The following is a 17,917-nucleotide window of genomic DNA, read 5'->3' as shown; positions in this document are numbered from 1 at the left end:
CTGCAGTGAGGAAGGCCTCATTAGGGGAAGTCCCCATCATTTTTATTTGACTATACTAGGTTATCTCAAATATGGATTGCTTCTATAACACTAACTCTCTACTTCCCTACTTTCCTTGATCTCTAATAACTCTTAAGTCATCTCCAGGAATGAATGCTTTTTACTAACTCTACCACACCTTTTAATCTCCACACTGAACCGTCCTCTTGCATACATACTTTTTATCCATTTCTAATTTCATACTATGTTATAGGAACTCACTACGACACTCAAATCTGACATCCACCTTAGGTTAGCACAGCTGGTTCACTGGCTAGCAGGATGACTTTGAATTTCTAATCATTCTGCCTCATTTTTAGTTTTATATGGTTCAGGGGAATCAAACCCCAGGTTTCACTTAGGTAGAGTGAATACAACAGATCCAGAACATAGAGTGAATACAACAGAGCTGTATCTCTAGCCCTTCAACAGACAATTTTAGTTAAATTTTTTTTCTTTTTTGATAAACATGGTGCTTCACACCTTTAATCCCAGTACTCTGGAGGCAGAAGCAGGCAGATCTCTGTGATCTATCTAAGCCAGCCTAGTCTATATATATTTTTAAATAGAGCCAAGATTTTTTGAAATTCAGTGTATCCCTATGTAGCCCAGACTGACTTGGACATCACTATGTAGGTCAAATAGATTCTCCTAAACCTTCTACCCAAATGCTGGCATTACCATATGTGTCATCAGGACTTGTCTCGATTTTTTTTTTTTTTGATAAAGAATCTCTTGTAGCCCAGGCTGCACTCTAAATCACCATGTAGCTAAGTATGACCTTAAACTCCTGATTCTCCTGAGTTATGGGATTACAGGCATATGCTCTCATGCTTGGTCTCTGGGCTACTGCTACCAAAAACAAAGCTTCATGAATACTACACTATAAAAACCAAACTATACCCCCAACTTCTCACATTCTTATAAACTATCTAAATTTCATTTAAACAAAAGAATTATTTATTTAGTAAGTATTATGTTTTCTAAAAGACAGGCTCTCACTATGTGGCCCTAGTTGCCTGGAACTCACTCTCACTATGTAGACCAAGACGGTCTCAAACTCAGAAATCTGCCTGCCTGTCTCTATTCTCCAGTGCTGAAACTAATAAAGGCATGGTGGCATATGTCTGGCCAAATTTATTTTCTTAATTTCAGAGGTCTTAACATTTATTACTGTGCATGTATGTTTTCCCAATTCTAACCCACATGACATACCTATACCACTATGGTTCCACTTGAATAAAGTCTGGCTGTCTTTTGCAGGTCTTACTAAATTTCCCAGGCTACTTTGAATTCACTCTCTTGTCAGGAAGACCTTGAATTTGTAATCCTCCTGACTTAGCCTCTATAACAGGAGTCAAGGCCTACCCAAAAGGGACAGTTTGGACATCTAATTTCTAAATTTAAAAGTAACTAACTTGCAGGACAGTGGTGGCACACACCTTAATCCCAGCACTCGAGAAGGCAGGCAGGCAGATTTCTGTGAGTTTGAAGGCAGCCTGGTCTACAAAGAGAGTTCTAGTCCTGTTGTTACACAGAGAAACTGTCTCAAAAAAAAAAAAAAAAAAAGAATGATTCATAAATGACTAAGAAACATTCTGTGAAAAGAAAATACAGTAATAGTAGGTACATTGTAAGTGTTAAACAAACATTAATGTCAGACATAGATACTTAAGACCACAGTGAAAAGTTATTTTTGAACTAATAGCAAATATATTTAATCCAATATATACTAGGTTGCTATAGAAATTACCAGATGATCAAAGTAAAAGTTTTAAATGATTTATTTTTTTCCCTTTAAATTTGAGGCTGAAGAGGTGGTTGTTCTTCCTGAAAACCTGAGTTCAATTCCTAGCACCTACACAGAGGTTCAGAACCATCGGCAATTACACTTCCAGGAGATCCAACACACCCTCTTCTGGTCTCCCTGGATACCAGATACCAGGCACATGCATGGGCCTCACACATACAGGCAGAGAAAAATACCTATACACATATAAAACCAATTATTTTTCAAAAAATTGAGATCTAAGATAAAACTCTGATTTAATATGGTAACTGAAATAAAATACTGGCTCAAAACTTAATTCAGCTAGGTGTGGTGGCTCACACTTTTAATCTTAACACTCAGGAAGCAGAGACAGGGGGATCTCTGAGTTTAAGGTCACTCTGGTCTACATAGCAAGTTAAAGAACAACTGTGGGGGGCTTCACAGTGAGATTCAAAAAAAAATTAATCCCTAGTAATAAAAAACAATGCTTACCTAATTCAATACATGTTATTCCAAGAGACCATACATCAACTTTGCCATCATACTGTCCTTCATCCATGGCTAAAATTACTTCTGGGGCCATCCTAAAATATATAATACTCAATCAACAAAACTTCGAGAATATAAGCTCCATCAACATAAATAACATTGGATTGCACTCCAGTCAATATATGTAAACAAAAACTTATTTTTTTTGCTAAACGGGAAGCAAATTAGAAGTTGTGATGCATGTATTTATCATTGCTCAGAAAACATGATACATGTCTCCCCATCTGTCATGATCATTCAACAACATTCCAAAAGGAAAATCCCAAAGCAGGCTCTCAGAATTTCATTACAAAATTCTAATACTTGTCTGAAATATTGAAGTTTACCATGGGCAGCACTGTCAGTGGTTTTACCTGAAATGAAGAGGCAGGCACAGGCCTAGCCATAAAATTGCATCTTGACCTTTAATGTTTTAGAAACTGGACAGTCACAAAAGTCTAATATGCTTTTGACACTTTATATTCCAGAGCAATATACCATTTAATCAAGTCTTTCTTTTATAAAATAAGAGATTTCAAAGACAGATTAAAAACAAAACAAAACAAGATGATGTAAAAAGAGGTACTTATAAGTTGACACACAGAAGTTTAAAAATCTGAAAATATATTTCCTTCAAATTTTCACTGACAGATACATATAAAATTATTCAAAGACCAGAACAGATATTACCTAGAATTTCAATAGAAAATATCTGGGGTAGAAAGTAGGGAAGGCAGAATTAACCATGTGATAAAGGTTACTGGGCTGGGTCATTAGGATGAAAGACCTCATCACACTTCTATTTTTTTTGTACATCTGAAATTCCTCAAACAGAAAACTCAAAACAGCAAAACCCCTCCAAATGACCTACCAGTCTAAGTAGTAATACAAAGTAAATTTGCTCTCATAAAACAGAAGGAAGAGGAATAGGGTGGTGGCACAAGCCTTTAATCACAGCACTCAGGAGGCAGAGGCAGGCGGATTTCTGTGAGTTCGAGGCCAGCCTGGTCTAGAAGAGCTAGTTCCAAGACAGGCTCCAAAGCTAGAGAGAAACCCTGTCTCAAAAAAACAAACAAAAAAACAAAACAAAAACAAAAACAAAAACCCAGAAGGAAGAGGATCAGGAATGTACATTATTCTCAACTAAACATAAAGTCCAACATGATAGCATATTTTCAAGAAAATGACATTACAGAAAGTATAAAATACTGCTTATTTTAATTATGAGCACCAATAGCAGATAAGACCATTCTTACCAATATGGTGTTCCCACAAAAGAATTGGCAGGGGAAGCCATGGAAGCAGATCCAAAGTCAGCAAGTTTCACCTGGCCTGGTTCTGTCAGAAGGATATTTCCTGCTTTGATATCTCTGGTTTAGGGAGCACAGAAAATTAGTTAATTTCCCTTCAATACATTGTGTCAGAAATTATTTTAAAAAATGTAAGATAGCAGAAAAGAGATAAAAAACAAGTATTGCAATAATTTTTATTTGTGATAATAAAATTATTAATAAATTGTGATAATAAAATTTTATAACAATAAAAACCGAATTCAAGTAAAAATATAGTTAATAATTAGGAGAATAGTTAACAAAACAAAAAAAAAAGGTCAGGCAATTGTATCACACTGCGTGTGTTTGAGCTTGTTTATCAGTATGAATAATGCCTTTGAAAATATGATTTAATAATCCTTTCATCGTTTTACAAGATTTCTAATATCCCTTTTAACAGTTTTCTTATCTTTCCTTTTTTTCCTGTTTTTTTGAGACAGCCCTAGCTGTCCTGTAACTCACCACCACCTGGCTTTAACACTTTTCTTTAAAAAAGGAAAAGAGTAAAGAATCATGTATTCCAAACTGGGTTTATACCAAAGGATTATCCCCTTCTCAAACTTTCACATAGTTCCCAATTAAACATGAAATGAAAGCTGAAGCACATATATAATACACTATCAATGGCCCCAAACACAGTATCCAAATTAAGCTATATGGATGTTTACACAAAAGGAATAAATGTTCCATGGATGCTAAAATACATACTTAACATTTTAAAACTTAGAAAAAACAAATTTACAAGACTTACTGATTCTTGTTATAGTACATGTAATACTGAGTATACTATAATACACTTTTATGTGTTTTTCCTTTTTAAATGGCAAAGTACTTTCTCCCTGCTCACCGTGATGTGATTATGTGCATGTTTTTGGGTGTGTGGTATTGTGGATTAAATTCTAGGTCTTATGCATAGTGAGGTACTTTTGGAGATGAGAAAATATATTCCAATTCTGTCACTTGCTCACTTCCTACCATATGGATTTCTCTTAGATTTCACCTACCTTTATCTAAAAATAATGACAATCCATTAACTCAAAATGAATGTACCGCATAGTTTAATAGTTACTGACTGGATCACATAATATTTTAAATGCTAATATCTATCTCAAACAGCCAAAACTAATAGCAGTGCTAAAAAAAAAAATGCATTGAAATAGTTCTTGTCCATGTCACAGAATCAATGGAACAAACCTGCAATTACTAGTTATCAGGAAGAAAAAAGATCACTAAGTTCAGACTCTAATCTATTTGGCTTTGCAATCTTAGGGAATTATAGTTACAAATTAAAGTATCAATTATACAAGAAGACAGACTCTGTGATTTCTAATACCCCTTCCAGTTTACAAATTAGGTAATTCTACAATTAAGTTCCATAAAATACACATGCTTTAGGGAACATAGCAGGCAAAAATAAAAATTATCCTAAATAAACACGCATATACTATGTTCTTTCTAATATGTATACAGTGTAAATAGTGTTGAGTTTATAGCCAATTCTTTTTGGCTGAAGTAAACAAAAATTCCAGAGACACTGAACTGTAGGGGTGATAAATTCAATAAACCACTTGCTTGTCAATATATAATAATTTTCAAATCACTTACCTATGGATCATGGTATGAGAATGTAAGTAAGCTAATCCTTGGAGAGCACCATGTGTAATTGCTGCTATTTCCACTTCTTGTAATGGCTTTTTATGAACTGAGAAAAGAAAATTTATTGGAAAGTAATCACATAGAATATTCTTGTTTAAAAATATATACAAGGATAACAAGATAGGTTAATGATTAAATGTGTAAGCCTGTGGATCTGAGTTCAATTCCCTAAACCTACCTACCCACTGGAAGTGGAGTTGTCAAGTTGTCCTCTGGCTTTCACACATACACTGTGGTGCACATGTACATAAATACAAACAAACCCATATAAAATAATTGTTTTAAAAACTATTTTCAAATGAATATTCAAATTGACATACTTGTTTGTTTGTTTGTTTTCCTAGACAGGGGTTCTCTGTATAATCCTAGCTGTCCTAGAACTTTCTCTGTAGACCAGGCTGGCTTCAAATTCATAGAAATCCGTCTGTCTTTGCCTCCCAAGTGCTTGGATTAAATGCATGTGCCACTACTACCCAGAGGACACATTGGTATTATATTATATTGATATTATATGTGTATAAATCATAGTCTATGTATGGAGGTCAAAGGAAAACACTGATCCTCACCTCCTACCTTGTTTGAGGCAGTCTCTTTAGTATTTGCTGGCCGTATATGCCAGGCTATCTAGGCCACAAGCCTCCAAGGATTTTCCTGTCTCTACCTCTATCTCCCTATGGAGCACTGAAATTACAGAAGCACACAACCATGCCTAACTTTACTTGTGTTCTGAGGATTTGAACTTGGGTCTTACTATTTGTACAGCAATTGCTTTACTCACTGAGCTATCTCCTCAATTTTTGAAAAACAGGCATTTAGAAGGAGACAATTTTCATGGTGATAAAACAATCAACTGTTCCTCTAAACTTAACAATGCCCAACAATTAACCTGATGACTTTATTAACACAACAGATAAAATAGAAGGAACAAGAATTTTTTTTAATGCATAGAAAGTTTCAAAGAGAAAATCTGCCTACTTTGTAAGGATAGCAAATTTCATATGAAGAAAATGGAAAAGACAAGGGATAATATACTTTCTGCAAAATTTTATATTTTGTATTAGTATTGTTTAAATAAACTCTAACTGAATTGTTTTGTTTGATTGATTTGGTATTTGAGAGAGGATGTCTCTGTATAGCTCTGGCTCTTCTGAAACTAACTCGTTATGTATGTAGATCAGGGTCTGGCATCAAACTCAGAGATACACCTGCTTCTGTCGTCCAAGTTCTGGGATTAAAGGAGTACACAACCACCTCTAGGACCAAATTGCTATTTTACTCTAAAACCTTAATAAACAATAATCAAGGTCAGGAATGGTGGCACATGTGTTTAATCAAATCAGGTAGGATATAGAAGCCTGGTCTACATAGCGAGTTCCAGGACATCTAAGGGCTCCTTAAAGAGATCATGTTTCAAATTTTATTTATTTTATTCATTCATCCATTCATTCATTTATTTATTCATTTATCTATATTTTTTAGAGACAGGGTTTTTGTGTAGCCCAGGCTGTTCTGGAATTCACTCTGTAGACCAGGCTAGTCTCAAAATCAGAGATCCAACTGCTTCTGCCTCTTGAGTGTTAGAATTAAAGATATGTGCCACAATTGCCTGGCTTTAAAATTAAACAACCAAAAATCAATAATCAAAGTTAGTTTACCTTCTAGCAAATCTGAAGCAGATCCCAAACAATATTCCATTACAAGCTGCATGGGTAGAAAAATTATTAAATGCATTAAAATACATTATAAAAACTTAGTCTATGAGATAAATATGAAGTTAAGAAGACAATATAAAGTAAAACAAACTTGAGCTATCATCCATATTTACAAAACAGTTATATATTTAGCAATTTGTTAAACTAAGCTAATGATTCAGGCATGGTAACACCAGTGATCTCAGCAGTTGGGATGCCAAGGCAAAAAATATGAGATCACATAGCAACACTCTTTCTTTAAACTATTAAACAAAATATAAGCCAATGATAACACTTGTCTTCTAATAACGTCAACATGAAACAAATTATATAAGCTGTGTATTGCATATTTACTTTCTTATATAAAGAAATTTATAATTATATATAATTACATCTATAATACAATTCTTATACACAATGTCACAATTCTCTATGTTAAGTGTTATTCAACTACGAAATTATGTCATCTCAAATTTCATCAGGATATATTAAAACTTCACAAAGATCTTTGTACTTAGATGTACTAACACACATTTACGTCAATAAGGTATGTTCACTTCCATTCTCAAATAATGGTACTATTTTTGAGATGCCTGAGTTGGCATTTCTGAAGTTAGGAACTCTGGAGAAGTCTTGAAAAGTTTTTATCTGTTAAGAGTTGCAAGAATACTCTCCTAGGATGAACTAACAATTCAAGTGTAAAGCATGTCTTCATATAACCAGTCTGAGACATTAAGTTATGCTAAATCAAAAGAAACTAATTTAATTTACAACAGGAAGAGAACAAATACCAACCCATGCGGTGTGTTCCCGTAAATAGCAGCCTTTATATTCTATACTGTTGGGATGTTTTATTCTTTGTAGAAACTTGACTTCCTTAATAATATCCTGCCATTTCTATGTAGAGGGAGAAAAAAAGAGAACAGGAGGAAGAATTACGAACAGCTGATTTTTCTTTGAAAGATACATAAGAAGTAATTACTATATTTAAAAAAGTAAGAAGAACATACAACTTTATAATCTATACCAGAAATGTCAAAATAAAGTTTAAGAGATCTGTACTCAGATCACTACTTTAGTTATATAAGATACAAAACATTTAAGGACAAATTTCAGCTTAATAATATTCACAATGAATGAATCCTACTATGTTTTATAATCAAAGGCTAGTGAGATGGTTCTGAAGTTAAAAGCACTTGTTACTCTTCTACAAAACCTGAGTTCAATTCTTAGTACCCACATGGCAGTTTATCCATTTACAGTGGTCCATCCTTTTCTGGCCTCTAGCGGTACCAGGCACACACAAGGTATACAAACATACATACAGACAACACTCATACATATAAAATAAAAATAAATCTTAAATCGTAACAATCAAGCACATTGACAAAAATAAAACAGATGGGTTTTCTTTCCCTCAGAAGTCAATCTTTTTATTTTCTTTAAATAAGATTATTTTTAAGTGATTAATTAAAGTTAATTTTATTAATTTCTTGGGCATTTCATAAAATGTATTGTGATCATATTCATCTCCCTACTTTGGACATTCCACATTCATCCCACCTGCTTACCCACCCAATTTTGTTTTCCTTCTCTTTTTTGCTTTAAAGCTACTCCAGTTGGGCAATGGTGGCACACACCTTTAATCCCAACACTTAGGAGCCAGTGACAGGTGAATGTCTCAGTCAGAGGGCAGCCTGGTCTACAGAGTGAGTTCCAGGACAACCAAGACTACACAGAGAAACTATGCCATTAAAAACCAATAAAACAAAAATCATCCAGTTCAACTTGTGCTGTCCAAATAGTTTTGGGTGTTAAACTTGCACTACCTACCAGGGGTCACACCGTTAAAGAAAACTGACTCTGGGTTGGAGAGATGGCTCAGAGGTTAAGAGCACTGACTGTTCTTCCAGAGGTCCTGAGTTCAATTCCCAGCAACCACATGGTGGCTCACAGCCAACTATAAGGAGATCTGGTGCCCTCTTCTGGCATGCAAGCATACATGGAAGGAATGTTGTATACATAATAAATAAATAAATCTTAAAAAAAGAAAGAAAGAAAGAAAACTGACTCTTCCACCAGCAGCATTCAATTGTTAACACTTTCTTCTGGACTCCCTGGGCACCAGGCACATATGTGGGGCACAGAAATACATGTGGGCAAAATACCCATATACATAAAATAAAAAGAAAATGCTAGAATAACTATGTACTAAAGGTAACGGAAAAGGGGGGAGTATAATAATGATTTTCCTACATATTCTGTTGAGATCTTTCCCTCACAAGTATCATGAAATATAGAAAACATTTAGGGCAACATCCTAAAATGGCTGAAAGACACTTTTAAGGAAATGCTCAACATCCTTAAGTTTAAATCAGAGAAATGCAAATCAAAACAACACCTGTAAGAATGGCCAAGATCAAAAACACTGATGACAACTTATGCTGGAGAGGTTGTGGGGAAAAGGGAACACTTCTGCATTGTTGGTGGGAATGTGAGCTGGTACAACCCCTTTGGATGTCAGTGTGGCGATTTCTCAGAAAATTAGGAAACAACCTTCCTCAAGACCCAGCAATACCACTTTGGGGTATATATCCAAAGGATGCTCAATTGTGCCTCAAGGACATGTGCTCAGTTATGTTCATAACAGCTTTGTTTGTCATAGCCAGAACCTGGAAACAACCGAAGTGCCCCTCGACCGAAGAATGGAGAAGAAAAATGTGGTACATTTATACAATGGAGTACTACACAGCAGAAAAAAATAATGACATCTTGAAATTTGTGGGCAAATGGATGGATTTAGAAATCATCATATTGACTGAGGTAACTCAGACACAGAAAGACAATTATCACATGTACTCACTCATAAGTGGTTTTTAAACATAAAGCAAAGAAAATCAGTCTACAAATCACAATCTCAGAGAACTTAGACAACAATGAGGACACTAAGAGAGACTACATGGGAATCTACATGGGAAGTAGAGTAGAAAAAGACAAGATCTCTGAGTAAATTGGGAGCATAGGGACCTTGGGGGAGGATTGAGGGGGGAGACGAGAGGCAGGGAGGGGAGCAGAGAAAAATGTAGAGCTCAATAAATATCAATAAAAAATAATAAAAATAAGAAAAAAAAACAGGAATTCAAGTCTTGCTGGAAACAAATCCAGCAAGTTCCCTTCTAGACATATAACCAAAAGAAATTAAAACAAGAAATCTACAGAAATATTTGTGCACTCCTATTCATAGCAGTATTATTGACAAAAGACTGAAGGAACTCAGGTTCATTTGCAGGTTGAAAAGAAATGTGAGTTATGAATGCATGAAGAGATAGAAGTAACACATATACACATAATGAAATATTTCTTAGTCTCTTAAAAAGGAAGAAAATTTGGACGTGTCATACTATGTATGAACACTGAGAATACTGTGTGATATAAAATACACTAGTACCAAAAGGACAAATACTAAAATAAATGACTCTACTTGCAGGAATATCCGATCTGTAGCTCTATGGCTTCACGGTACAATATGTAGCTGAAGATGGCTATGAATGCAGTAAAATACAGAACAGAAAACTTACTTAAAACATTTTTTTCTTAAAAATTTTTTTTTCTCAATTTTTTAAAAACTCAGTTGCACAACTTTTCAGCATGAACTCTATACATGACAATATACCACAGTGTCAAAGGTTAGATATGCTTGAAAATGCCCCAGTAGTTAACTTCATAAAAAAAACAGCAGAATTGTAGAAGCTAGCGGGTAGGTGTTTGAAAAAGGATTACTGTTGTTTGGTGGTACTGGGGTGGTCATGTGAATAGATAGCAACTACTTTATCACTAACCCAAATCTCATTCTATATTATGAGTACATTTCCCATGTCCCAAAATGAAAAAAATTCTAGCGAAGGGTGTTGGTAATGGTTGAATGGCACGCACGCAAATAACACTACTGTGTCATCTACTTGAAAATGGTATAATATAGCAAATTTTGCTGTAAGTGTTTTGCCACAACTAAAAAACTATTAGTTTGTTTTTAAATTAAAGATCCTACGAATCCTAATTTTTTTTGCTGTTTTGTTTTTCTAGACAGGAATTCTTATGTAGCCCAGGCTGGCCTCAAACTCAGAGAGATCTACCTGCCCCTGCCTCCCAAATGCTGTGACTAAAGGCATGTGCCATCATGCCAGGCTAAGAATTCTAGAAATTAAAAGCACATTTATTTTATAAACCTGTAAATTACATAGGCCAAACAAACATAATCTAGAAATAAGAACACTAGCAAAATAAAACAACTAGTTCTCTTTTTCCTTTATCAAATTATTACATATTATCTTTGGATAATTTTTTAAAGATTTATTTATTTATTATATACGCAGTGTTCTGTCTGCATTATGCCTGCAGACCAGAAGATGGTACCAGATCTCATTACAGATGTGGTTGTGAGCCACCATGTGTTTGCTGGGAATTGAACTAAGGACCTCAGGAACCTTTGGAAATGCAGCCAATGTTTTTAATCTCTGAACCCATTTTCTCCAGCCCCTTTGGATAAATTTTTAAAACAGCCATGAAATATTTTCTAAATCGTTTTAAAATAAAAGGTTATGTCCTATTAATTTACTGTCACATACATCTTAATTTAAATTAATATTTAGAAAAGATAAATATAGAATAATTATTAAACCACAGCTTAAAAAACTAAAAGCATAAGACACAAGTTAGGAGGCTTTTGGTATGTTACTAATATTTTGATTATAGCTCTTAGTAATAGCTAAATGGGCCTTGTAAAAGAAGATTCACTGATGTGACTTTGGGCAGGAGTTAGGAAATTTAAAAAGGGGCCAATTGGAGGGCAAACAAAGAAGCTTTATAGAAGGGGATAGGGAATTGGAAGGAGAAATTCTAGGGCAGAAGGGTACAAACTGACTGGAAGGGTAAAAACCAATCAAGAACAGGAAGATGAGTCGAAGGAGGGGAATCAACCACAATTAAGTATGTGTAAAATTAGCATGAAGAAATCTGGGATTTAGTACAGAAATAAAAAAGGTTAAAAAAAAGTGAATGAATGAACAAACAAACAGATGAAAGAACAAACAAACAGGATAAAAGAAAAATCTACTAATACATTTAGGATTGTATACCTCTTTACACATACCTATTTTAAATTCTTTCTTTTTTTCCCTTATTAAAAAATAGTATGTTTTCCTAACATTCCAAAAATATGTACATAATTAACTTACCTCAGTAGACTGCTTTCCACTATAAGACATTTTCTTGATGGCCACCACTTCATTAGTACGCACATCTCGAGCCTTAAAAAGAAACAAAGAAAGAACCATTGTAAAATAGAAACCAATTAGATTGAATCTGAAATGTTATTTCTTTGAGAATAAAGGTGCTTGTAAACTAGTAATTCAAAAAATATCAAAATTAGCTTGAAAGTCAGAAAAAATAAAGAAACAAGAACCTAAAGAACTAATAACAATTCAAATCTACAGTTTAAAAAATTGTATTAGGAACTTTTATTAAGTAAGTAGCTTTTAGCTGCTTGTCACATACGAACGTCACTATTTAAGATAATAGGTAAATCATCTACTTCACATTAAAGTCATCGTTTTACAATCCATATTGTAAACCTCAAATATATAATCAATTAAAAAACCAAAAAGCTAAGAAGCAAAAGTTCCTTTTAAAGCACACTTGTAAAAACCATTATTGTATTTATATGCATAATGCATGTATATATTTGTGAATTTGTATGAGTCTTATGCGTCTACAGGTGAGAGGACAAGTTTAGAGAATCAGTTCTCTTTCTACTATGTGGGTCCAGTATATTAAATTCAGGTCGTCAGGATTGGTAGTAAGCACCTTTACTCACAAGTCCATCTTGCCAGCCCTTGTAGAACACTTTATTTAAAAATAAAAACATTTTAAAAACAAAAAAACACCCGACTGTCTTGTAAGCATGAGAACCTGAGTTTGTTCCCCAGAACCCACCCTAAGAAAAAAACTGGGTATGGTAACATGGATTTGTAATCCCAGTACTAGAGCCAACTAGTTTAGACTACTTGGGTAGTTCCCAGCCTAAATGACCTTATTTCAAAAAACATAGTAAGAGACTAGAGATTGTTTAGTGGTTAAGAGTGCTTGGGGCTGGAGTTAAGTTTCCAGCCCCACATTAAGTGGCACACATCACTTGTAACTCCAGTTCCAAGAGTCTAATGCAATCTTCTGGCCTCTAAAGACATCCACATAAAGGTCTGTCTGTCTCTCTCTCACACATAGACACACACCACACACTTTTAGAAAGTATTCTTTTATTTTTTTAACAAACTTATCTTCTTTAACTTAAAAACAAAAAAAGACTGGATAGATGGCACAGTGAGAATGCTGACTGCTTTTACACAGGACCCAAGTTCAATTCCTAGCACCCAGAACAGCAGCTAACAACCATGTATAACTCCAGTTCCATGAGATCCATACCCCTTCTGGCCTCCACAGGTACCAGGCACATATGTGGTAAACATAAATAAATAAATGCAGGCAAAACACCCATACACAGAAAATAAAAATAAGTAAAATTAAACAAAACAACATGGACTACTCCTGAGGTAGTCCTCTAGTCTATGCACATCAAGATGCACCTGAACACACACACACACACACACACACACACACATACACACACAGCGTGGGGGGAAATGGGGTGTTTGTGTATCTTTTCAGATACATAAAAGGGAAAAAGAGATGTCTCATAAGAATGCAGTATGATCCTATATTTTAAACCTTTTAAGTTATATACCAATTTAATTCATAAATATAAGCAAGAAGACTATAAAATTTTATAGGACATGGGGATGTAGATACGGCAGCTCAGGGGTAAGTTATTTGCCACCAAACCTGGTAAGCTACATTTAATCCCTGAGACCCACATCCTAGAAAGAGAACAAACTCCTGCAAGTTGTCCTCTGATCTCAATGGCCCTTCCGCAACAAAATAAATAAATGTAAGTATTTCTTAACCTAAATTTTATATGACATCAACTATCAGGATAAAATATAAACTCAGGGGCTGGAGAGATGGCTCGGCAGTTAAGAGCACTGACTGTTCTTCCAGAGGACCCGGGTTCAATTCCCAGCACCCACATGGCAGCTCACAACTGTTTGCAGATCCACTTTCAGGGGATCTGACACCTCCACACCAATGCACATAAAATAAAGTTAAATAAATCATAAAAAATTATTTAAAAAATAAAATAAAATATAAAACTCAGGACTTGATAATAGAAAGACATTTCAGAATTCATATTTTGTACCAGTTGTTTTGAGACTAGGTTTCTCTCTGTAGCCCTGGCTGTATTGGAGCTTGCTATATAGACCTAGTAGGCCTCAAACTTAAGAGTCTCTGTCTCTGACTCCTGAGTGCTGGAATCAAAGGTGTACACTACCCTATATAAACTTAAATGCTCAAAGTTTAGGAAGGATTACTTCCAAATCTTCTCAACAATAAAGAAAGCCAACACTTACAAAATCAAAACTAGAGAAGTTAAGTGTTCAACATGACAAATCATTTCTAAAAGGCCTGGGATCTATTTTTGTTTTTTTGCTTTTTTATTCTCGTATTTTTTTAACACTCTCTAAAAATTATAAGCTAGACTAGCCTTGAATTCACTAATATATCCTATTCTGGCCTCATACTCAAAATGTTCCTTCCTCAGTTTCCTGAGTACTGCTACTGGGGTGTTTTTAACCATGGCTGGCTTTACCCCACACCATCTTTACATACCACCCTCCTGTCTGCTTTACTCACTTTCTCTAAGCAACAATATACTTCCTATGCCTGGAGATTTGTTTATTCTGGACATTTCATTTAAAAGGTACCACATGTGACCCTTTGTGATTATTTAAAAAATATTTCAAAATTCATGACTAGTGATATTGATATTTTGTTGTTGTTGTTTTGTTTTGTTTTTCAAACAGGATTTTTCTATAGCTTTGAAGCCTGTCTTGGAACTCTATAGACCAGGTTGGCCTTGAACTCATGAAGATCCACCTGCCTCTGTCTCCCAAGTACTGGAATAAAAAGTGTGCGCCACCACTGCCCAGCTAATATTTAACATTTTTTATAAGCTTATTGTCCATCTGCAATTTTCTCTGGAAAAAAAATTTAATTCAAATATTTATAATATCCATGTTCTAAATTACGCATCTTTATTATTGAGTTCTTTATATATTCTAGACAGAAGTCTACTTAAAATACAAAGCCAGAGGCCTGAGAATGGGGCTAGAGATTGTTCAGTGGCTAAAAACATTAGTTGTTCCTCCAGAGGACTTGAATTTGGTTATAAGTACTCATATTGGGTGTTTCACAACCACCTGTTAACTCTAGCTTTGGAGAATTCAGGCTCTCTTCTGGTGTCTGAAAAATATCCTCACACTTGTGGCACACACAAAAAAAATTTTTAAAATATTAAAATTTTTTTAGTTTCTTTCTTTTTTTTTTTTTTGGAGATAGGGTCTCATTATGCAGACCTGGCTGATCTAGAACTCCCTAAGTAAATCAGTCTGGCTCAGATTCACAAAGATATACCTGTCTTTGACATCTCAGTGCTGAGATTAAAAGTGTCCAGATCCACATACAGCTTTAAAACAACAAAAACAACCAACACAGGTTGGGAATGGTTTGAAACCATCCTGATCCATACAATGAGATTCAGAAAAGCCAAGGCTACAAAGAAAGACCCTGTCTAAACAACAACAGAACATGTTCAACTTCAGCAAACTGAAAATGAAAACCACTTCACAACATTGAGAATGGATAACCAAAATACCAAGATAACAGGCATTTTCACAAAGGTAAAGAAATTAAGTCTTTAACTACTGGTGGGAATGGAAGCAGCAGCTGCTGGGCTTGCAGTTAGATTATTCCTCAAAAATTTAAACATATAAGTGTCATAGGTATCTGAAATTCTACCCTTAGCACATACATACTCAAAACTAAAAAATGGACCTGTGCTCTAACACAATATTCCAAAGTATGGCAATTTATAACAACTGGTTAGGTATTTTGAACGAAAATGCAGGCTCTGAACCTTGGTCTTTCTAATCTATGAAGGCTGTCTTCCTCTCTTTCTCACCTGGCTTTCTCTAAAACTTTGAAATTGTATGCCATTGTTAGTAGCATATTCTATCTGGCTAGGACATGAATCATTTCTTTTGTCCAACATATCTATGATATATATTCTACCCACCCATAAGTGACTTAGTAGCATCTAAGATAGCTATATAGTTTTGCATTAGTTATCTAAGTCCTTGTGTTCTAACAATCAAAATTTACATAATAAAAGTACCAAAATAAAATAATGAGATGATGGCAATCCTGACATGCCAAAAAGAAGAATGTTTCCTTTGAGGAAAAAATGAAAATAATCCAGGCACTTGAGAGAGAAAAGCAGATAGAACTCTGTAAGTGCAAGGCCAGTCTGGTTTACACTCAAAGTTCAGTAGCCAGGGCTTCACAGAGAACCTGTCTTAAAGTAACAAAAGGGAATGCAGAAGATGGCTCACTGGCGATAGCACTCACAACACAAAGTATTATAATGAGTGTAAAGAGGAGCAAAGTATGGATCCACAGAAAACCAACACCATACATACTGCGTAGATTTGACAGTTCAACTATAATTCCAACTCTGGAAGGAGATAAGATCACTGGAGCAAGCTAGCTGACAAGAAGCCCTAAGAGTGAGTTCTGGATTAACTCTGCTTAGACAAATGAGGTAAAAGAGGAATCTAGGATGAATCCTAACATGCTGATGACATCCATGCCCACACTCACATAAAAACATGCACCACATGTATACACACACACACACGTGTGTGTGTGTGCACAAACACAAAATGGAAAAAGAAAAATAAGACAAAAAAATTTCTAACTTGGGAGCTAGAGAGAAACATCAATAGATAAGAACTCTTACTACTCTTCTAAGACCGGGGTTTGGTACCCAGCACCCACCCACATCAGACAGTTTATAACCATCACGTTGTATCCAGGTCCAGAGGATCTGATAACCTCTTCTGGCCTGAATGGGTGGAGGTGGTCACAGGCCTTAAATTATAGCACTTGGAAAGCAGGGGCAGTGAATTCAAGGTCAGTCAGGTCTAGAAAGTGGGTTCTAGAACAACCAGGACTGTTACACAGAGAAACCCTATCTTGGGGGGGAAAAAAATCTCAGCTATGTGGTGGTGGTGCACACCTTTAATCCCAGCACTCAGAAGGCAGAGGCAGGTAGATCTCTGCGAGTTCAAAGTCAGCCTGGACTACATAGTGAGTTCTAGAACAGTTGGGGCTATGTAAAGAGACCTTGTCTCAAAAACAACAAAGTTATATTGATGCTGCTAAAACTACAGTAAGAACAAGATTCCTATTTATAAAATGATAAAGGGAGCTAGAGAGATGACTCAGTGGTTAAGAGAACTAGCTGTTCTTCCAGAGGATCTGGGTTCAATTCCCAGCACCCACACAGTAGCTCACAACTGTCTGTAACTCCAGTTCCAGGGGATCTGATACCCTCACACAAATACACACGGAGGCAAAATGCCAATGCATATTTTTAAAAAATTATAAGGAAGTGAAATGTATGCTAGTTGCCATACCTCAAAATGCAAAAGTTATGGACACAGGGCATGAAAAGTATTTAGCTTAGACATTAATTTCTTTTTTCTTTTTTGGGGTTTTGGAGCCTGTCCTGGAACTAGCTCTTATAGACCAAGCTGGCTTCAAACTCACAGAGATCCACCTGCCTCTACCTCCCAAGTCCTGGGATTAAAGGTGAGTGCCACCACCACCTGACAAGACATTAAATTATAAGGTTCAGTATTATCTTCAGTTTCAAGTATAGGGAGGGGGGA

The 17,917-nt window shown here is 35.3% G+C and overlaps 1 protein-coding gene across 3 annotated transcripts in view; it reads right to left on the bottom strand.

Annotated features, from left to right (window-relative positions):
• Taok1 (TAO kinase 1) overlaps positions 1 to 17,917 on the bottom strand; it is a 96,642-nt gene that overhangs the window by 44,228 nt on the left and 34,497 nt on the right. For 2 of the 3 annotated variants that reach the window (XM_085695388.2, XM_085695389.2), the window contains exons 3-8: positions 12,251 to 12,322; positions 7,812 to 7,913; positions 6,981 to 7,026; positions 5,275 to 5,371; positions 3,595 to 3,708; positions 2,303 to 2,394 (exon numbers count right to left, since the gene is read on the bottom strand). In XM_085695388.2, the coding sequence (XP_085551514.1) occupies positions 2,303 to 2,394; positions 3,595 to 3,708; positions 5,275 to 5,371; positions 6,981 to 7,026; positions 7,812 to 7,913; positions 12,251 to 12,322 (523 nt within the window). Of the gene's footprint in view, positions 1 to 2,302; positions 2,395 to 3,594; positions 3,709 to 5,274; positions 5,372 to 6,980; positions 7,027 to 7,811; positions 7,914 to 12,250; positions 12,323 to 17,917 lie in introns of those variants that run through there. The other variant, XM_085695390.2, reaches the window with a different exon arrangement.

The sequence above is a fragment of the Myodes glareolus genome, chromosome 9 (genome assembly GCF_982192425.1).
Source record: "Myodes glareolus chromosome 9, mMyoGla1.1, whole genome shotgun sequence".
In the NCBI taxonomy this organism is placed as follows: domain Eukaryota; kingdom Metazoa; phylum Chordata; class Mammalia; order Rodentia; family Cricetidae; genus Myodes; species Myodes glareolus.
The sequence above is the reverse complement of the archived record's forward strand: the minus strand, read 5'-3'. Positions and strand labels throughout refer to the sequence as shown.